General features: G+C 33.6%; 2 protein-coding genes across 2 annotated transcripts in view; both read left to right on the top strand.

Moving 5' to 3' along the window:
- Nucleotides 1–5,720: 5,720 nt before the first annotated feature.
- LOC113501713 lies at nucleotides 5,721–9,035 on the top strand. The gene is made up of 2 exons (XM_026882917.1): nucleotides 5,721–6,351; nucleotides 6,498–9,035. The coding sequence occupies exon 2, from the start codon at nucleotides 6,519–6,521 to the stop codon at nucleotides 8,685–8,687; it is 2,169 nt and encodes a 722-aa protein (XP_026738718.1). The 5' UTR covers nucleotides 5,721–6,351; nucleotides 6,498–6,518; the 3' UTR covers nucleotides 8,688–9,035.
- Nucleotides 9,030–23,380, top strand: part of LOC113501714 (differentially expressed in FDCP 6-like) — a 32,023-nt gene continuing 17,672 nt past the window's right edge. Inside the window, exons 1-2 of the mRNA XM_026882919.1 lie at nucleotides 9,030–9,228; nucleotides 23,104–23,292. Of these exons, the coding sequence (XP_026738720.1) occupies nucleotides 9,136–9,228; nucleotides 23,104–23,292 (282 nt within the window). The 5' untranslated portion in view covers nucleotides 9,030–9,135. The remainder of the gene's footprint in view (nucleotides 9,229–23,103; nucleotides 23,293–23,380) is intronic.

Here is a 23,380-nt window from a genome sequence, read left to right as displayed (position 1 = left end):
TGCAAAACAACAAGGAAAGAGGGAAAATTATGGTCTCGTACTTAAATGGATATTTCTAAATCTTTATCATCCAATTTTACATTCTGATAAGAACTAAAAGAACAGTCCTACTTGGCGCGTAACCTAAAGGTGTATACAACAAATGCATCCTTAATTCAACACCATAAGGTCCATATTCGGTATGAAATATTATCGACGCGAAAAAGCGCTCGCATTCTCACGATTTTTGATGAATTACACGATTTGGTGCGCTTAAGACTGCACTAGCTATCCTCACACCAGCTTATCAATAAATCAGATGTAATAAAATCGAGTGAAACCTAAACCCTACACGACCTTAATTGAATTGGAAACTCCTTGTATCAAAATGCACTGTTCACAAAAACAGCAATCTCAAAATGATCATGTTGCGGGCAACATATTAACTTTCCTAAGGCGGGTTCATATTTATTTATTTAAAAGTGGTATAATATACTCACTCGTATTTATCTGGCGCATCAGCTCATGATTAACGACTTCGGTCAGGTCTGAGACTAGTCGCGCGATCCCGATAAATACGCGTGAGTAAACCGTTACTAAATAAATAAACAATAATAATATATAATTACAACAATCTGAATACCTCTTACTGTTAGGTACTCGCCTCTTCTCGTATAAGGAATGTTAGAGCATGCATAATAAATAAATAAATAAATGCGGACTACATCACATACATTGATCAGAACCCAAAGTAAGTTGCTAAAGCACTTGTGTTATGGAATTCAGATGCAACGAAGGTACCACAAACACCCAGACCCGAGACAATGTAGAAATGTATTTTTTTATATTGACCCGACCGGAGATCGAACCCGGGACCTCAGAGCTGGCGAAACCTTGAAACCGGTGCGTACGCCACTCGACCACGGAGGTCGTCGTGTAACTTCCTCATCGAGGATAACTTCGCTCGCTCGTGGTGGTAGTAAAGATAAAAAGTTCCAATTAAAAAAGTTTTGCATTGAATTAGCCGAATATAGTCATTAATATAAGATTAATAGATAACCTCCGTTCTAGATGGATTAAGATATTCGTATTCATATATTCATGTCAAATCAAATAGTGTTTTTTATTATTATCGTATTCGAAGAAACAAATTAATTTCTCGATTATTTCGATGATTTTGTTAAATTCGTTTTATAAGTTTTTCGTATATCATTTATATATTTTTTATATTCTTAAATTAATTGTTGTTTGAATTAAATTATTATATTTAGATTTATTTTGTGTGATGCGGATGCTTGAATGAAAGATGGATAAAACACATGTTTTGATGAAATTAGGTTAATATACATGTTCTCATACATTTTCCTTGCGATGGTTGTGTTAACTTGTAATCTCTTAAATCTCAGTTTTTTTTTTCTACACATCTAGTTCTAAACTAGATATGCAATAATACCACCATTAACAATTAGTTTTATTTAAATAAGTTTTGTGTGTTCTTAGCTTTATTTATTTTTCTTATTTGGTAGATGAAAGGCGTATAGGACGAGACACATGATGTAAAGCTTGAACACGATTTGAAAATCTAACTAGTGATAACGGTATTTGTGGCAGCCGAACGCAATTATTAAACAACTAAAAAAATATTGCCGTCATTGTTGTCTTAGCCTAAATTCTATTTAACGTCACAGCTAATTGACCATAGACAAATCTAGAGCTATTGTGTTTTTTTTTATTTAGGATTAAGTTTTCGAACTTGCCATTTTCGCACTTTGATTTTATTATAAATGAATCTAACCTCTCGTTTGTTATTTTTTAAATATTTTACATTCCAGCAATGTTGTATAGTACCATGAGATTATTTAGAACTTATATTGTGAATGTGTTTTGGGATGGGGAAGATTGGGAGAGTTGGACCGTACTTATTCATCATTTAAAATGTATGTTTAGTTGGACGACACTTTGGAATACATTCGACATTTGTTATTTATTTTATTCGAATAGTGTTAGTGGATAGCGTATTTTGGCTTTTTATGGCGCTTATAAGCCAATAAGTTTTTAATATTTGGGATGGCCGGGGTTGCCACGCTGTTTGTGTTGCCACCGAAGCAGGGTTCTTTAGAAGACGAACCAAGATGTTGGCTTGATCTAGATGTATACTTAGATCAGGCCGTAGCCATGCAAGGGTAATTACAATTAGTGGATAAAGGTACCGGTTGGCGGTTTTATTTCATTTGCGATTTTAACTATCGATGTCTATGATGATAAGCTTTTTTATCGGCTGGCAACCCTGCGGGAGTAGTAATCGATCTGTCGACCCTCTGCGGCGACGTTAGTGTAACGTAAATCGGTATTAGTTGACTAATATCCGGTACATTGTCAGTTTCGTAAATGTAATTTTTATCTATATGTAGGTATACTTAAATAAACACTTACCAAAGAATTGTTCGTTTTATTTACCTTGATTTTATTCCCTACACATCAAAATATTCCCAAGTACAAAAAAGTAGGTACACATTTTTACACTGCATACACAAATGTAGTTACTATAAAATCTATGCATTTTATTTTAAAAAAAAATACATTTTATGCTTATCTTTCGATCCCCGCTGTTGCTATAAAAAGCAAATAAGTAACAAAGATTTCTATCGCACACAAGCTAACAGAAACCGATGAAAAAATCATGATTGCGATTTAAGAAGCTAACCATCAGTCCACAGCCATATAAAGCAAAAGCCTTGATTCACTTCCGATAGAGTTGTTATTTGCATGTCTGACCTACACGCAAATGGACTGATGGACTGACCAAGATGGTTCCAACGCGTTTGGTAACCGGCCTCGGAAATGAGGGTAAATCTGTTTATACCAGAGCATTTGTGTAATATTTAAATTACGAATTTGATATGAATACCACTTGTCAGTTGTCAGTTGGTTTTTCTTAGAGCTCTGGAGTTTTGATGTGTATAATAAATAAAGATTTGTGTAACATTACGCAAGTTTATGAATCAAATAATGAGACGCACCTAATATAATAACCACAATTACTTGTAAAGTTGGTAGATCTTGGAGATTTGAAACCCGAAACAAGTTCAAAATAAATTACTTGACGAAATCTTGAGAAAATCGAACTAAACCGTGTTTGTACTTTTTTCCACCAATGTCCATTCCTAAAAGTTGACAATGAGAAGTTTAGACCAATTACTGGAGGATTCACTTTTAAACTGGTCGACAAAGTTTGAAGCTCGATGCAGTCAGTCCGCTCCTAGGGTTCCGAGTAAGATCGCTAGCTATTACATGGAAAAGAAATTTTCCACGCTGTCCCAACATAAAGCAGTCAGTATTACCAACTTTAAGCTAACCATGGCCTTTTTTGCTATATCGAATACTTATTCATATTAAAAGAAACAAAAGTTACCAATAACGATCTCTGAGCGACTCGATGCATCTTTGGTAAAGATATTTAAATGAGTCGCGTCCTTATGACTCAGTGCGCGTGCGCACTTATGGTGAAAACATCTGAAGGCGAACCGTTTCTTGAATGATGAGTAATGTAATTATTATGTGAGAGAGGCTGGGTACAGATTGTGGCGCCGGTGAAAATCATACTTTTGGTACGAGTAGGTAGGTAATTTAGTTTGCCAAAGTAAGGCTTTACAACTAACCCCCGTTTTCTGAGAGTAGTTTAACACCTGTCGGACGCTGCGATTGGATGTTAGTCTATTAATCAACCAATCACAGAATAGTATATTTGATTTATTATTAGTCTTAGAAATTCGGGGTCAGACACCGATTGTGAAAGAACGAGTGCCGAAAAAACTTCGCATAATCGTATGCTAATGTCATCCCACAGAAGTAAGTTTGCCATTTCGTACGCTTGTGCATGACTAACGTTGGATCTACTCTCGATGTGCTAACGATATCGGAACTAGGCATCAAGGAAATAGCAATTAAAACTTAATGAAGAGAATAGTTAATTAAACAGATAAGTACAATAATTGTTTACTTAGGTATCTACTTTGCAGAAGGATTGTCCGAAAGGGTTACCTATCGTGGCTCCAGTAGGTAGACGATGGGCAAAGGAAAGAACATGGATGGGTGTTAGGAGTCTGACTCCTACCTTCCGATCATTGAGTCATTTGATGATTGCCCGTCCGAAAAAAATATATCTACTTTATCAGAAACTCCCACTTACTACTTTAGGGACCTATGTTTTTAGACAGGTATCTATCCCACTCTAGTTGATCTTATTAATAAAATCATCCCCAATAGACCGGGTGCCGTTTGAACTTGCAAATAAAAATAATCAATTTCCACGTATTTACTTAGGTACTTAAATGCGTTTTATTGTCGTACGATCTTCAGAATCAGGTAGTAAATTGGCACATAGTTACTTAGTACCTAGAAATTTCTGAAAAGACGTTAAGATGTTGTAGGCATACCTATTATTGACTCGTTTTTGCCCGCGGCCATCAATGTGTCTAAACCGGGTCAAAACGATGCCTATCTCAATGTTTTTCAAAATTGGTTCAGTCGTTTGGGCGTTTAGAGTTGAACACAACAAACGCCTTGATATTTGTGTGATATGCGCTACTGTGCTAATGAACATTCTTTCCCTCTCAAAAACGTGTGCCTATCTAACAGACACGGTACCTACACTGTGCGTCGTATTATTAAATGTCACTCAGCTTGAAGTAGTTCTTATGTATCTTTAATAGTTACTGTCTCCCGCAACCTCACCAAGTATATATTGCTTCTAGGGGTTTCGATAAGAAACTTAAACTGACTATCGGTTTCGTAATTCAACAAAGATATTTATGATTACGTTACATTTGCGTCAATAACACGTGTCCAAACTGTTTGTCTTTCTCTGTAACAACCGTGACCTAGTCCAGAAATATCTTTTGTACTAAATATTTACTTAAAAAGGCCACAAATTCTCACCTACGGTAAGTTGTTGAAATTGGTGATCATTCGCCCTACGTTTGAAAGAAATATATATATAGATATAGGCACATTTAATCACACCTAACACCTTACCAGCCTCATCACTGGGCTGGTTCCATGTGGCCCAGAACAGATAATCGTGGAAGGATTTGGGAAGGCCTTTTTCCAACAGTACGCTAGATAAAATAAAAGTAAAACTCAGCCTCTAAGGATTTAAAAATAATGGAAACCTATCAAAATGTGGCTATTCTTGATTATACATCCCGTAGGCCTCTCCAGTTTCTATACAACGGCCTTTGTCAAATATTATTTTGAAGGATATCACAGTACTTTGACTAGGTACTATTAGCACCAAGAAGAATGACAATTATCCCATAAAATCAAGAAAGAAATTAGTACCGAACAACAATCCCTGGATTTAAATAGAGAATGTATAATTCTCAATCTAAAAAATAAATGTTACTTTGTTTTTTTTAAGAATCGCATCCGGCTTCAGATGCAAGTGCTCATGCGATTTGTAAAAGTCATTGAGGTCACGTCTCGACGTCGCGCCCGCAAGGAAGCAACGCGAATTACACTCAAGTAACACATGTTTAATGTCAATACTCATTTGTGAATAACTGTTTTGTATTTATAAATCTGATGGGTTCATTATAATTAAACACGACGTAAGTAGTTGTGTTGATGCATAAATATGTAGAGCTTTTTTAGGCCTAAAGGTTTTTTTTTTAACTTTTAGAAATGTAGTCTTTCACATTATATCTTTAGTGCTTATATGTATACATATGTATTATTATTATTTTACGCTATCAGTGACCTTGTAATTACATAACGAAAACTAAAGTGAAAAATGAACAGGAAGAAAAAACGGCAGTCTCACAAGGACTACTTTATAACAACGAATTATTATCCAATTACTAACATGTTATACAATCACGATCATTTGTAATTTTGTCGATGCATTTTATATGAAGCAAGTAAACTTTGTCAGGCGTACAAGTTCCGTTCCGCGTGAGCCATTTCCTTTGCCTTGTTATCGGACCACGACTCACCACCAGCGATGCCAGACGTACGATAATTATCGTACATGTACGATAATTTCGACACCGGTACGATGTACGATACAATATGTATTATCGTACGCCAAAGTACGATAATTTCCTTCCAACCTTCCTCCGAAGTGGAGTAAAAAGACTAGTCTCCAATGTCTTAAAATACTCTAAAAATACAAAATAATGTCTATGGTCGGGGATTTCCTCTCAAATCTATCAAACCAACGAACGAACGAATGACCATGATAGTTCATTCATTTATTCTTATTTCATAAATTCAAAGCTAAGTTCGCTAGCCGAGTGAAAGTGTAAACTAAGTTTAAAATTGTTAAAAGGTTCAAAATTATTACTTGGATTATTGTATTTTCAACTTTGGTTGGTAAGTGACTAACTTGTTTTTAATTTTTTAGTTGCTTGTCGAGATGGTTTTGTAACAATGTGCACATCGTCCAATTTTAGTTAGCAATGTTTTTTTTTTCCTGGTTATATAGTTAAGTATTTATTTAGTATTATTTGGGATTTCAGGTAAATAAATAAGATTTTACTATGTCAAGTGATACCGATGACAACAGTGAGGTTTTGGGATATCAAACTCCAAAAAAAAAGAAGATAGATAATTCAAAGCATCGTCTTCAAAAATATAGAAGAGATTGGGAGAAAAACACTAAGGATTTTGGACCTGACGTATCACTGTGGTTAAAACCTCATCCTAACGATAAAGGAAAAGCTAAATGTTCTTGTTGCGATTTAACCTTATCAGCAAATAGTACAACGATTAAACTGCATTATGCATCCAAGCGGCACCAAAAAGTTATGAAGAGTCGAGACGCTACTACCTCAAGCATGATGGCCAAATTTGTTGAAAAGGGTTCATCTGGATCTGGAGTGTCACTACTGAAAAAACAAATTACTGAAGCGGAGCTGAAGATGAGTGCCTTTTTTGCTACGCACAACTTAGCATTTAAAGTAATGGATCATCTTGTTCCAACGTTAAAATCCTGTTTTCCTGATTCTACAATATGCCAAGGAATGCAAATGAAAAGAACTAAATGCACACAAATTGTGACTAACGTGATAGGTGCTGCACACGAAGAAGAAATATGTGAGAAATTGAAGAAGGTAAAATTCTCTATTCTGACAGATGAGTCTACTGACATGTCTTGCAAGACATCATGCATTATGGTCCGATTTTACGACTCGACAGCGGGCCGTATTGTAAGTAGGTTGTATGACTTGCATGATGTGTTCCCAAAAGGAGATGTGGCTGCTGCCGAGGAAGGTGCCACTGGTGCGCGGCTTTACGAGCTGATGATAAGCTCTTTAAAAGCAAATGATATACCTTTGGAAAACTTATTGGGCTTTGGTTGTGATTCTGCAAGCAACAACGTTGGTGACTACAACTCCATTATAAGTCGTCTGCGACAAGAATGTCCAGGTGTTATCTTAATGAAATGTGTATGTCATTCTTTGCACCGGGCGTCCAGTGATGCATGCAAGACCCTGCCACGATTATGTGAAGATTTGGCCCGAAACATTTTTTCTTATTTCAGGCAAAGTGCCAAGAGAAAGGCTCAGTTGCAGCAATTTCAAGAGTTTACATCCGTAAAGGATCACCAGATGCTTGGCTTGGCTATCACACGCTGGCTCTCCTTTCTACCTGCGATAGAACGAATTTTGGAACAGTGGCAAGCTCTTCGGCTTTACTTTACTGATGTCTGGCTTGCAGAGCGTACGCTTGCAGCTGAACAAATTTTCAATGCCCTTCAAGACCCATTTATGAAATTGTACTACAGCTTTTTAGCTTGGGTGCTTCCGAAAGTCACTTATATGAATGCATTTTTTCAGTCAACAACAGTTGTAGTCACGACACTGCATGACAAAATGGCAACTGCATACCGTGAACTTCTTTGCACGTACATGTATCAGGACTATGTTGCAAGGACAAATCTCACAGAAATTCAACCTGACGATACTAGCAGATTCATACGGCTAGAGTGCATATATTTGGGAGTCGCTGTCATGGAAGGTCTTAATAATCCTGATGTGATGGCAAGACCTGACCTTATTACAAGCTTCAGATCAAAATGCCGAGACTATCTGATTCATTTATGCAAAGGAATTAAAGATCGTTTCCCATTTGACGACAAATTACTGATGGCGCTGCCGGTTCTACAACCAGAAAAAGCTTTGTCGGCAAGACAACGAGATAGAACTCCGTCACTCTTATTTTTGTGTGAACTATGTCCCAGAGCGAAACCAAGTTACCATAATGAATTGCAGCAACTAGACGACGAGTGGCGACGTCTATCGTTAGATCAAGTTAGTCCAGATGTAGCCCAGGAAAAAGAAGTTGACGTATTTTGGCATAAAATTTCCCAAATAGCTATTGATGGAGAGAAGACATACACAGTTTTACCTCAATTTGCTCTGGCCGTTTTGACACTTCCACATTCAAATGCAGACACCGAAAGACTATTCAGCAAAAATAATTTGACGAAAACCAGAATAAGAAACAAACTTGCAACAAAAACTGTCAAAGGGGCTTTACTTTCAGCGCAATGCGTAAAAAACCAATCAAAAGAATGCTGTTATGGTTTTAAACCAACTGAAAAAATGATATCTCGAATGACTTCAGCAGTCCTTTATTCAAAAACGGCTGGCGCTGCTGCAGAGGTAGAAGTAAATAGTGATTCCGATGATCCCACTCTTTTATAAAATAAATAAGTTTTTTTAAATTTCTGTCTAATTTCACAACTTCCTAAAATTCCGTTCCGTTGTACGATAATTTTTCATATGGTACGATAATTTTCGAATATTGATACGATAATTCACTCGCACTCGTCTGGCAACCCTGCTCACCACATTCGTCCAGTCTGGTTCTCGAACGCGCAAAGGCTGAACGTGCGCGACAATTGCCGCTATCGCACTTTAAAAAAAAAACAAATTACGCGCGGTTTCGTATAATTTAAATCTGGAATAATAGAGATTTTCTTACATTTTGTTTTAAATGTTGTTAACATTATTTTTAGATTTGCGTTTTTAACCATTTTTGTTTTAAAAGTAATTTACCGAGTATGAATGAAGACTTTTAAAATTTATTGTAATCGTTTCTAGTGTAACATAAAAACATTATCAGTGGTGCTGTAATACTTGGAATGTAATAATGTCGACCTTGTTGAAAAACGTAACGAATTGTATCTGGCATGCTTTCGACTCCTTGCAAAATAAAGATGTCGTGCACAAATCGAAATTAAAGGTACGTACCATTGTAATATATAATTTACGCTTTATTGATATTACGATTTCTTTACTTTACATCGATTCCATTCATTTATTTCTTACATAGAAAACTTCACCCTATTCAAAATTTGTCCATTTTCGTTCTCATTCTGAAATAATGCGACCTTATGACTCTACTTAAAAAAACATGTTATTGATATTCAGGAATATTATTATTAATTAAAAGGTGATTAATATTTTTTTTAATAACTTAAAAATCTGATTTAGATCTGATTTCGTTATCAGTCTCTCGTGCCTTTTTTAGAAAATAAATGATTATTTCAATTTAACAAATTCTGGAAAACTACTAACACCTCTTAATGCTGTTTTTTCTTACTAATGTGATTATTTTGTTTATAATTATGCTATTTAGGTAATTAGTTGTAAGAAATACATTGTTATAACAATTAGATAAAGCCAGATAAAATCCGTTAGAGTGTTTGGAATTCCGAGTGATTTATTGTGATTTTGTTTAGTAAATACAGTAAAATGCATTATTTATATGCTATTAAGTAATTTGTGCAAGGTTTCACGGCGATTTATTAATGTATTTATCCATTTTTTGTAAAATAATAGTAAGCTTAAATTTGTTGTTATTTATAAAAAAAATATATAAAAATGGCGGTTTGTTGACAAATGTTCAGCCCGTCGATTTTCGTCTTTATCCCGTTAGTTATAAAGTCTAAATCCGAGTGAATTTTTTTTTGTTTATTTTTTTTTATTTTTTTATTAGGGAATGAAGTGTGTCGATAAATGTACGATATTTTTTTTTTAATCGATAGTGTCGATTGAAAATTGTAATGCTTTAATATAATTTTAATTAATTATTTTTATTACTTATGATAATATTACGTTTTGAATAGATAGTATTTTTTATCGATAGTTATGATTATATATTGTAATGAGTTTGAAAAATTTTAATTAATTATTTTATTTTTATTTATTACCTACTCATAATAATTTACGTTTTCGTATTATAGTAATATAGTATTTATTTTTATTTGTTAGTGATGATTGTATGTTGTTATATTTTTTTAATTACTTATAGTAATAAAATGTTTCGAATAGATAAGTGTGTCGAAAGGTATGATTTTCTCCGTTTTGTTTTACAGAATGTCAGCTTGGCGTCCAAGTTACGAGGCTCCTCAAGACTTCATCGCCCTTCTCCATAACAGCAAAGACGAATTATTGTTTTTTGTACACATCTGAACAACTTAATTATAAATTGTCAATAAAAATGCCTTCATGTTTTTGCATTTATTTATTTTTTCTTTTATTTTACATGTTTCATCGTAAATAAATATACTTTTTTTAATTATATTGTATTTTTATTTACAAATACTAAATACCTTACAAAAAGACCAATTATCGATAAAGTTTCAAAAAGTGATGGAACATCACTAGTTGTTTCAATGCTTTGCCACGTCAATGTTTATGTGGTTTTATTATAAACATCTCAACGTCTTTCATCTAATTGTTTACGTAATTAGATAGCATAGGCCCTTGTTCTCAATATTTGGTTTCAATATTTGTATATTTCTTGTAATCAAACTCACAGGATGGGTTTAAAAACTTCCAACTAGTAGAATATACATACTTTTTCGGTTTTTATTTGTTTTTTGATTCCTGATACATAGAAAATATATCTATTAATCTTTATTCGTTTATAGAATAATCAAATATAGTGTTTTATGCAGATAAAACTCGTTTTGTAAAAAACAATATTTTCCGACGCCATTTCCTGACAACCTTCACCTGCTGTCATTTTATTTTTGACATTTAGTTCCGGGGAGGAGTAGTTGGAAAACGTGGTTACTTATAGATACCCTAATTCATTTTGACCACTGTATTAGAAAAGCCGACACAGCTGTTTATGCCACTATTAATAAATTATCGACATAAAAGGAAAGTAGGCCAAAATGATAATTAGAAGGTTTTCGGTTCATTTTTGTATAAACACAAGGTAGTGTATTTCTAATAAAGAAAAACAATGATTGTAATAGGTAGTGAAACAATTTTGAAATCATGCCATCTGTGTATCCCTCTGTCTATCTACCGGACTTTAGCAATAATAAGTTTAGTCTTTTTTCGAGTGGAAGTCAGTTATACCTTCAAAAATTGAACTCGTACACTTTTTGTTAATCATCAATACCAGCACCCTGGTACCCAAATTTTAACGAAAGCGGTCGAGCAGTTTATGCGTAAAGATGTCTCAAACATGTACTCTCCAAAACTCTACAATATTTTACTATTTCTTAGATGAAAGCATGACGTCATTTGGGAAAACGTTCAACAAAAACATACTACATGGTACCACTCATTTGTTTTTAGCCGACTATAGAAAAAGAGGTTAGGTAAAAACTGAACCACATTAATAACACACATACCTAGATACCTATATATTCTTATTCATAAAATTTAATAACATAAGGAAAATAAACAGAACACATTTCGCAAATCCAATATTCGCACGCCTGCCCACGTAAACAAAGTTTCCTAAATGTTTAGTCGCCTTACAAAGTGTATTTTGCTTAATTGTTATTATACACGCGATGACTCATTCTAGGTCTAAATGCTATTATTAGATAGGTACATAAACTAGATATAATGTCTTCAGCTTTTGCAATAATAGATTTGCGGGTGTGGAAGCGAGATAACGATCTATGCAATGTAGAGCAGCGTTTCTTTTCAACGCTATAATATCACTTTGATCCTACGGTTAGATAACGTCAATATTAGCAGTGAAGTCACTGAAAAAATACTTTTCTATACATGTATAGGCTTAAAAAGTATTATAGACTACGTTTTAGACACGCTATGTTTCTACCGAATGACCTACTGTTCTAGAGTCAAAACAAATACAGTCAACGTAATAGGCTGAAATTATAAAGGGGCTTATAACACAAAGCGATTTAATAATATTGAGAGGTCGACGACGTATTGTCAGCTTGTTCTGTAGAGCCCATTAGGGGCTGATGCCTGCTGGGGCAGCGGGATTGTCCGAAAGGGTCACCGTTGGCTCTGTAGACGAAGGGCAAAGGAAGGACATGGAAGGGTTTTAGTCAGTAGAACTCTGACACTCCCTTTCTGCTCAACCCAAAGCAGAAGGAGTCATTTGATGATTTTCCCATCCGGAAAAAGAGACCTACGTATTATAAAAAGATAAGAAGTACTCCCTGTAAGTTTATAAGTATTCGATATTACCTATAACAGCGTGAAAGAACAAAGTAAACATTGGTCTATCTATCTGTAAACAGCGTAAACAATAGATAGTTGAGCTATAATAAACCAGATAACAGAACAATATTTTAGGCAAATAGCGTAATAACCGATAAAGTGGTCTCGAGAACACAATATCAGTATTGATTGTAGAGAACAAAATTCAAATAAAATTGTTACATAAATATTTTGATAGAAACATTGAGACTGCTATTATAGATCCACAAAAGCAATTATTTGACTTAAAAGCGCAGCAGTTGGACTTATTCGAGACGCAAACAAAATCTTAATCTGGTTAAGAAAACATTACTTCGACAATGAACATCAATAACAATTATAGGAATTGACAATAAAAAAAGAAAATTATTTGGTCTACTATGATCGAAATTGTAAACAGTAGTATAAGGCCCCAGGAGTTTAATTTCTCCTGCTTAAGTAAGCTTGTTGCCTTCAAAGAGAGATGCCATCTTCCATCAAAAATTTTACTTTGGGAGTTATTTAATTACTGATTTTGACTATGAGTGGTAATATTTTCGAATCCTATTCATCGAAATGCCACAATAAAAATAAAATTCTATCAAGGCAAAAAGTTTTTAAGTAGTCATTTTTCAGGCTCCTTTGTGATAATATGACTCTAGTTGTGGATGCTGTCGTATATTGTAGGCAAATATGGCAAAAAATATGTAATAGGTTCCTCATAAGTATGAGTTCAGTGACCGTAGCATAGGAAGACGCTTGGTTGAATATCTAGGTCGTCAAGATTCTACGAGAAGCCTTTGCCAGCACCCTTAAAAACCCCTAACCTACTAACGAAGTATTTGGCTATACCCACTTTAGTATAGTCTAAAACATTTTCAGTTTTCATCTATCTACTTTTTTCATTTAGTTTAATCTACTTATCGACTAACTAGTGTCACTTTATACATAAAGAAACAGATACTTATACAAAAAGTTTTATAATCATGTAGACCTTTAAGTTAACCACAGCAATCATCGCTAAAAATTCTAAAAACCAAGGCAAAATATTCGCAAAAAGAAGAAAATGATTCGCTTACTTTTAAGTTATTTAAATATCGTAGACGTAGAACAAAAAAACCATTGATTATTATATTCTACAACTAAGTAATTTCTTTATTCAAATTCTGTTATACAACATCTAAGTATCTATTGTAGAGTCACATCAACTAAGCCTAATGACGTCGTCTAGGGTGTCAGGCTGCGGCGAGACCCCGTTGTCTAGGCGTCAGTAACAAGATCTGGATGTATTACATATTATTGAAGCATCGTCCTCGAATATATTGCTTTAGCTATACAATTATGTCAGTAGAACATCACACGTAGTTTTTGTTTATCTAAATTGTTCATCTTAGAAGTGTTTGTGGCTAGGTTTGACTCTTGGAAACTGAAAGGCTGATCAGATCGTTTGATCACAAGTATATAATGGTACATTTTAATTTACTAATGATACATATTAATCGACTAAAAGAATTTAGCCACATGGCGACATGGGTACTAAAAAACACCTCTCTTAAATTATTGTAGTGAGTGCTGTGAGCTTATTTATAAATGAAAGTTACTAACTAGACCTAGTCTTCAATGGATGTTAAAAATATCAATATTATTACAAGACTAAAATTTCGTAATCATTCCATTTAATACACAAGTTTTGTCAACGGACACGAACTTAGTAACCATTAATATCTTCTATAAGGAGTTATATGATTGAGTAATTTCAGTTTTATTGGATGTTATTACGAATATAGAGGTTTCATTGCCACGCACCCAAATTGATGGAGTATCATTTATGAGGCAATGAATGAAACCTAATGCGAATTAGATTAAAAATCTTTATTAGTCATACTGGCTATATCTACGTATCTACGCCTTCTATAGAACTGACGCAAACGTCCACGTAAACTATCTAAGACTGCCAAATTAGAAGTCGCGAACATTTCTAAGGTTTCTCCAAATGTGTTTATAACCAAGGTAGAGTTTTTTTTTTACTTTAAATGTGTATTGCTAACTGATATATGTAAAGCACTAGACTTTGGATATTAATCCAAAAGAACCCACTTAAATATTGCTGCTTATGTAGTGACTGTCACTACATTGACAATAAGACGACCTCTCAAAAAGGTCTTCTTATAACGGATATTATTCTAAATTTTTTGTCCTTTTTTCGGTCAGAATATCACATTAAACATTTTAACTTCAGTAGATGGGGTAACAACCATTATTCAAGATTCCGGTCTTTTACTTTAATAATTAAACAGCGGAATCACAAAATAAGTCAAGTACTTTCAACACCTAATTAACCAAGATAACAGTGAAAAATAATTTACTCGTGTACAATTTTCACGTCAACTCCATAACTCAACTTACGCATGCAAAAACGAATAATTGACACAAATTACTGCCATTACCATGGAGAGATTTCACTAAAATTATGTCTGAGATAAATTCAAGAATGTAAAAATATGCAGTTCGTAATACCAAGTAGTTATTTCGAAATGTCATAAAGTGGAATAAATGCATAATATTTTGTGCAAATCTTTCTCCTGAGATTGGGGAAAATGGGGCAATGGTGTCTGGCTGGCGTCACCAAACAGACAAGGAAAAATGGTTGACGGTGACTGACATAAAGCCAAATAATATTATTATTACTATCCTTGTGACTCGCTTGGGTATTGTAAGATGGGTGTGAACGGGTATTGGTAGATACATTTGATTCATTAACTAGCACTTTATATACTTTAAAAAAATAGTGAAGGAAAAGTAAATGCAATTTAAAATTATTTCAGCCAAATTGGTTTAAACATAAAACTAGGTTAACTACTTGGTCTTGGTATCGTAAAGGATTCCGATATATAAATACAAAAAATGCAATTTCAAAGCCAAGACAAAAAGACCTCGCTCCAACATAAAAGTTCCCCTATGGTTCATAAAAATGGACATAAAATGCACGGCATAATAAAAATAAATTAGTGGAATGAAGCGACTGACCCTTCGAATGACCAAATCAACTTATCTTACTTTACATACATACCTACGTAAGTTTAATATGTAGAGTTATTTTACTATCGAAACTATACATATAAGCGCAAGTGATAATGCTAACTTATAAGCTAGTTTCTTTAAAATATATAGCTTTATTTAAAGTCAATCTTTATATCACTATATTTTGAAGAAACTACTTACCACTACTTACTTTTCGTCCCTAACAGGTAAACTACGCCTTAAGTGCAGTTTAGACGCAGAATCGATATAAATCAATACGGTATTATTATTTGCCAAAAAATTAAGTTCTTATAACTAATTTTATAAATAAACGTCTGTACACTGAGGTTTTAGAGGACAGAACTTAATTTAGGTTACCTTTAATTTGCTTCATTGGCTTAAACTGGACGTAGTTCGTCTATAGGTTAGTCTATGTGTCAAAGCAAAATTCTTTTGTACCCCTTAAAAGTAGAGCTTTTGATAACTCGACCAACCTACGCAATAACAGATAGTAGGTCAATTTACTTAACTTGGCAATTCCCGATCGTATCAAATGATCACAGTCCTTTATGATTTCAAAACGTAGAAGCTACCTTTCAATTCATATTTTTCCTAATTGAATAGGTCTTTATAATGTTATGTAACTTTGTGTAATTTACAATAATTCTTAACAAGACCAAATAAAGCTTTTTCACATAGTCGCAAGTATAGCTAAATGTCGCAAGTCGCACATTCGTGTTCACGCGTCACTAAAGGTAAGAACGACATTCCCCGACGTTAGCCGTCGATGTCATAAGTAGTAGGGTTGGTAAATACTGTGTTTTATACAATAATTAAAATTATACTTGTTTGTAGTATATTTTATGAAAACCTAAAAACGACAGGGAATTTTATACGGCTGCAAGAATGTACCATAAAGTAAAACGTGCATGCGTCCTGTAACAAATAAAAAATCAGTATAATTCATAAATTTAGTACCATGCTTTCTTAAGAAAACTGCATTTGGTATCAGAGCTAAATAAGTATATACCGTACTGATGTAATATCACACATGTTACGCGTAGTTGCGACAACCCTGCGCCTTGTAATTCACAGAAGATGATACGATACATGATAGACTAATTAAATGTAAAAACAAGAGAAGGCTTCCGTATCATATGGAATTGTTTCTTATTAGCAGTCCACGTGGCGGCAATAGGACAGTCTAAGCGATACTGATAGTCTGTGATCCATCAAAGTAAACCTATTGCAGGTGAGTAAACGGGACAGCGCCATACAAGACCAAGAGCGGCATCTCTCTTTTACCTGCACTGCCTGTAGTTTTACTTCAATATGTGATGGTAGGCCCTCTTATACCTACTCGACAATTTGTTCTGCATAGATCGTTAGGTATGAATTACTGATTTTACCTTATAACATGGATTGTATTTGCATTCTGTTAAATATTAATGATCTAATGACATTATATTATTTATATTAAAGTAAATTGATTACCTTGTGTATAAAACAATTATGCTAAATAATAAAGCCTATAGCATTTTAAATAGTAAATCACTCGTGTTACCTAAGTTCAAGCAATTTAAGTGAATTACCGTAAAAATGTTTGCTTTTGAACTTGAAATTGAGACGTTTTAGAAATAGGTCAAAAGAAAAACAATAAGCATAAATGTTTACTGAAACCAGGTGACAGTTTTTTTTCCGTGAATTTAGAGAACTAGAAAAAAAATCACCAACCAATCTGCTAAGCAAGTTAATATAAGACAAATTTTCTGAAAAAGGTTGCCTATTTTAAACAGGAAGGTTACAGTTAAAAAGCGTTAATGTCAATCACGAAATTAGATCAAACCCTACCTATTCATATAGAGAAGGTGAGACAAGCCTAGATTAATTGAGCAATGACCTTTCTGATGGCGCCTGTCGTAAAGGTTACGTTTGTAGGTGATATTATAAGCTGTCGCGAAATTATTAATAGCCATTAAATTATAGAAGAGAAAAAGAACAGTTTTAGAACATCATAAGGAGTTGACTTATGGAAATGAATCGATCACTGAATGTACGAAAAGATCTGGCAAATGAGAAGATGCTGATATTATTATAATTTACATATGTTTCGGACTCATCTATTTCGTTTATAGCAGAAAAAGTGCCCAGTTTTCATTTTTGAAGTGCCGCGTGAACATTACAGACTGATACACAGAGTTACCTTGCTTATTTAAAATTAGACACACTTTCTAGTATTCGCCCGCAGCTCCACACGCGTGGATTTTGGTTATCGCTGTTAAGCATTATCATTAACAGAATAAAAAGTATCTTAAATTTCTTCTTATCCCTAAAAGAATATGTGTACTCATAATGATGGGTAAAGTAGTTTTTGCGTTATAGCGCAAAAAACACATACATTTATGTTAGTAGAGGTAGCAATTATGACTTTTTCACCCCTTCTCTCTTTTTAAATTCCTATAACCCGCATGCACTTTAGCGGTATTTCCAAATGAAATTAAAGCGCTGAGTGCTACTCTATAATTACGGGACAACCCTGACATGGCAACTGAAAATATCAAACGTGTACGCCTACTTTCACACAAAAAATGACATTTAAAAAGTAGACTACCTACTATAACTGTAACTGGTTACGTAATCTAATTGAATACCTGTAATTTTGCCCGTAATACTGAAACACTGATCGACTTTACACAACTGTGACTTTACATAAGGTATGTGTGTGATAGGTAGTGATTTATTTTATGTTTTTTAAACTATTGTTTTTAAGTTTTAATCACAGGATGTACGGAAGTCTTAGCTAATATTATTACACTCGAAGCTTTCGCGTTGACTAAAACATAACCCACGATACCGTTTTTCTGTTTATTAAGGGGAAGCTACTTTACCAATCCGGCTACAATATAACCGTATAACAGAAACGAAAACAACAAGTATAAAATCGCAAAACACCGTTTTTCTGACAAATCCATAAAAACACTGTCACCATGATGAGACCTAGTAAACTTCTAAGGAAGAAGCGATAAAAAAGAAATATTTACATAAATTTGTCATAATCTGTATGAAGGTTACATCCGGGAGACCATATTAGACCCTAAAAGAGAACAGTTGCCTTATTAGTCGGTTTGACCCTGTGTCATTACACATCCGTGGCCTACCGACTGTGAACAACTTTACGTGTTGTATCCTTGACTATTGATCATTTATTTAACAAGTAAAAGCAGAAATCTATCGTAACTTGGGTAAATGATTTGGGTCATTTGAAGCTTTATTATTCCTATCTTATTGAAAAGTCTACGTTTTTTTTTTGTTCTCTGTCATACTTCTGATATGTTATATATTTTTAATACTTAAAAGTGAAGGGTAAATCGATTATTTGACTTTATTGACCATAGCCGAATATTTTGATAACACATTCAACGATAAATCGATTTTTTTAACCAAGTAATGACTAAGAAACTAATTACTGTCTATTAACCAAAACAACACTAAAAACTCACGAGACTTCAAATATATTATACCTTACCTGCACTTACGTAAAATATGATTGCGCAAAACTACTCGTAAGTGAGCTAAAAAATATCAACGGATATTATCCATACAGCCATACTTGTATTGAATACTAATACAATTAATAATGACAAAACAGAGAGCCAATACTCCGAACTCACATGTCACATAACCTTATCACGTCAAATGGTGCGACCTTTCTTCCTACATCAAATTTGACATGATTAATTACACATTTATATAAATTCAAGACCATTATACTGATTATACACCCACGTAAGTTATGTAATAGAATATTATCTTATTATAGACATAGTATACTTATTAGTCCATACAGTTATTGCCTACATACATTCATCAGAATTGAGTTGTCTGTTTTGTAATAACAAGGTAAGTCTTATATAGATTTCAGAATTGATTTTAGAACTATGTCTATTATTTAATCATTTCTAAAATTTTATCTGAATGAATAAATGCTTTATGTATCTTTTAAAAGCCTTTAAACAAAGTCTCACGAAACTGCTTACGCAGTTTAACGATGAGTGTCTATTACAATATTTGGTACATCTATAATTCAATACTTATTACCTACATTTTAGTATCGTATATCTGGCTATTTGTTTATTTTTCGGGCGTATCTTTAACATTATTGAATGTTTGTAGAAACTATAAGACTAAGATTAAAAAGGAACTAAAACGTAAAACCTAACTTTTTCCTGCATAGCTTAATTTATATTCCACAATAACTTAGGTATAGAACAAAAATAGATTATAGGTAATGCAGGTGGTACCAGGCACTAAGCTAGTATCATAATATGTAGATAAGTGGGTGTCAGACCTTCCCATACAAACCAAGCCTGCGTACTACTCGAGTATGGCTATGATTCATGTAATTGCCAACGGCGCTATGATTGCCGCAAATTGCACCGCTCGTTGTAGCACAAAAGCTTTGAGGTTTAACACATCAGGTAGAAAATTTGTTCTATATATATGTTGTTAGATAGTTTCAGAAATGAGTAATAAAATGTTATATTACATAAGCCAGTTAAAAGTGCCGAGTAGGGCCTGATTAAATTCGAAATTCTATACCCCTTTAACAGTAAAGATACAGTGATTATTTATTTTACTTAGTCAGAGTAACGTATACCTAGTATTAAAAAAAAACTAATCAGTCTAATTAATATACATACAGTTGATTACGTGTCATTCATCCTAAAGATTGAAATCGACATGCCGACAATTTTCAAAGAAACTACGACGCTCGTATATATCTATTTTTAATATTAAAATGTGATATTATCCTTAACCGACAAAGACATCAATGTGAACAACAAAAGCTCGCATGAATCACTAAGTTATCGTCGGATATTGAACCCGGTCAGGGTTGCCATATTTTTAACTGAATGTCACTCATAGAGGTCCAAGCATCAAGATTTGATCTCACATATTTAATTTAGATTTTGTATGAACTGATTTTGGTCATGTTTGATAGATGATGAACTTGTTATTAATTTCTTTGAAATGTTGCAGTAGACAATTATTATTTATTGATAAAGTAAGCCAAACAATATTTTCCAATTCAAAGCCTGTTTTGACAAGCAAAAAACTCGATCTACACTGATTTACGAGAATTACACAATTGTACATGCACACACTCCTTCGTCTTCTTCCTCCTACTTCCAGCTAATCCTGATGATTATTTAAATTCTGTTATTAATGTCTAATTGTTAGAAGGTAACCCTATTAGAATGACGACTATGCATTTGAGTAATAAGCTTTTGAATAATAATGAATGTGTCGCCTTTACGGGCACTGCTTAAACAGACAAACTGTCTTTTATTTCGCGCTCACGTCTATCAATCTTAAGTTAAAATCATGTTACAACAAAACCGGGATGTTATTCATCGTCTGGTACTGTTGCTCCTATTAATCATGCTTACTGCGTTAATTACAAGCCCTTCAGACTTTTCTAGTCCACGAAGCTAGTAATTTAACCGATTCTACGTTTTCAGTAAAAATAAGACGGCAAATGTTTATGTACTTGCTAAGTTAAGAAGCATCTACTCTATGTTTAAACTGTGGATGAGGGTTATTAATTATTTAGCCTTCTTACTATATTTGACATGTGACATCAATATTCATTCAAATGTAGGTATTATGTATACAGTATTACATTTGGAAAGTTTTATAAACCTATTCATTGGTCATTGTAGTATGTCCATAGTTTAGTTAGTCACTCATTATAACCCAGAACAAAAAGTGCAATTTACAATTCAATACAACATTATATACACACAGTTACTGTAAGTCGTTTCTTTTCATAGCTAGGATCAGACAATAATGATTGTATATGTTTTGTTACAAAATGTTCTAAATAGCCACAAAAACACTTACAATAAATAGCATGTAAACGCAACATGTTTTCAAGACATAAGCATGTATCTTGTTACATTGTCAATCATTGTAATCCATACGAGACGTCAATTGTGTCGCACAAAGTATAAAAATATCGCTGCGGTCATAGCGAAGGTTAATACGTCAAAAAATCGATACTTTACTATCGATTAGATTCGATGCAATGTCAAATTGATTTGTGTCGAGATTGCAAAGGGACTCAACCACATCCTCAAGTCAAATTTCAGTTTTGAAAGCATGAAGCACCCGTACATTGTGAAAAGGGACATCTTTCTTGCACGAATGCAAAAATATAATGGTAGTAAGCCCCCAGTTGCAGTGCAAATTATTAAAAAGTTTCTCCTGCAAGTTAAATAGTAATGTAATAACTTGGAGTTAATTAACAAAGACATATTGGTTTACCTTCGAGAATGTTAGAATATTAAATAAGTCACATACAACATGAAAGTCAGAAAACCAGTTAACAGGTGGCCTTACATTTTATAAATTCATAATAAAAGTTCTGATTTGTTTACTTTTGGGATAAAAAGTATGTCGAGACATAAAACAAGTCACATTATCGTTATCATAATTTATGTTTTTGTTTTCCTTCTATGAAATTGTCTTCTAAAATTACTATACATCTCTTGTCATTTTAATTGATCCAATAGTCACCACATAAGCACAGATTAAACTTACTACAAATAACACATAATTTATTAATGTCGTAACCCAAAACGTGTAAGTTAGCGTTTCATTAAACTGATACCTCTCGCTCACTATGAGTCAGAGGTTGTAACTAAACTTGGTGATTTCATCTGTTTGCGTAGCTGTAGACTGGCTGCCACTTATCATAATGCTAGTGTTATGTATACAGCCATGGAAGCAATGACTTCTTGCTATTGGGGCAAATAAACAAAGAACGAAACGTAAATATTGGTAAAAAAACGCTGCATCGATTTGGCACCTATATTATTGTTTGTAAATAATGCCTAATGGTTTTAAATCAAGCAATTTTAACACTTGAATTATGATTGTAATATTGTCTTTAAAATTTTAATTTAGCATAAAACTTGATTAATTAAAATAATACAATTTGGATTCCAACTAGTATAGTATAGTTCCAACTATAATAGTATAGTTATATTCCAACTAGTATAGTATTACTCTGGAAATTGTTAGATAACTAAAATATCTTACATTTAGTAAATAAAAAAATATTGCTTGTATACAAGTTTCCAATATTGTGTACTATCTGCTAACGATACCAGCAAAGTTACTTAGTTAACTAGGTCATAGCTATTTAGCCCCTATTAAGTACAATGCCATGAATAAGTACGTGCTATAATGAATTCAAACAAATTCTAAAATATGTAAAACAAAATACTTTCAAAATAGACACCGATAGTCTTATTTTGGAGAAAATTTTAGTTTCTAAGTAATATAAAAAGGTCCAAACGTTATCATGAGCGAATAAATAGAAATTTATTCGTTATAGTTTTCATAAAATGTAACTCTACAATATTCGTGAATTCTGCTAGTTTTTAGCTTCCATTCTAAAAAAAGTGTTTTTCCTGAAGCAATGGATCTGCTTCCTTTAAAGTTTCTAGTGCCGTTTTAGCACCCGTCAAATGGTTAAAATCGAAAGCCTTAAATGAAGATTCTAAAGTCAATGGCACATGGTCCGTATGTCACAGAAACTTTCTTATTCATTCCGACGTTTTTTTTCTAGGTGCTAACAGCTAACATCGGCACTCTCCTAGACCTGTACGGGGTGGAAAAAGGTCTGGACCACTTCAGATCCTCACAAGAGCTGACTTTCGACGAGTTCCGCTACTACCTCCAGCACGAAGTCTTCAGCTCCTTGCCGAAGACCACCACTCTTCCCATTGTCAGGGAATATGAAAAGAAAATTAGTGAGGTACGTGTCTAAGACAATTAAGAAATTCTATTGTTTGGCAGTTCTTTCGACCTTTACCGTCAGAAAATAACAAACATGGTTCTTGAAA

This window comes from Trichoplusia ni, chromosome 16 (assembly GCF_003590095.1).
Source record: "Trichoplusia ni isolate ovarian cell line Hi5 chromosome 16, tn1, whole genome shotgun sequence".
In the NCBI taxonomy this organism is placed as follows: domain Eukaryota; kingdom Metazoa; phylum Arthropoda; class Insecta; order Lepidoptera; family Noctuidae; genus Trichoplusia; species Trichoplusia ni.
Note: the sequence above shows the minus strand (reverse complement) of the source record. Positions and strands in the feature narration are given on the sequence as shown.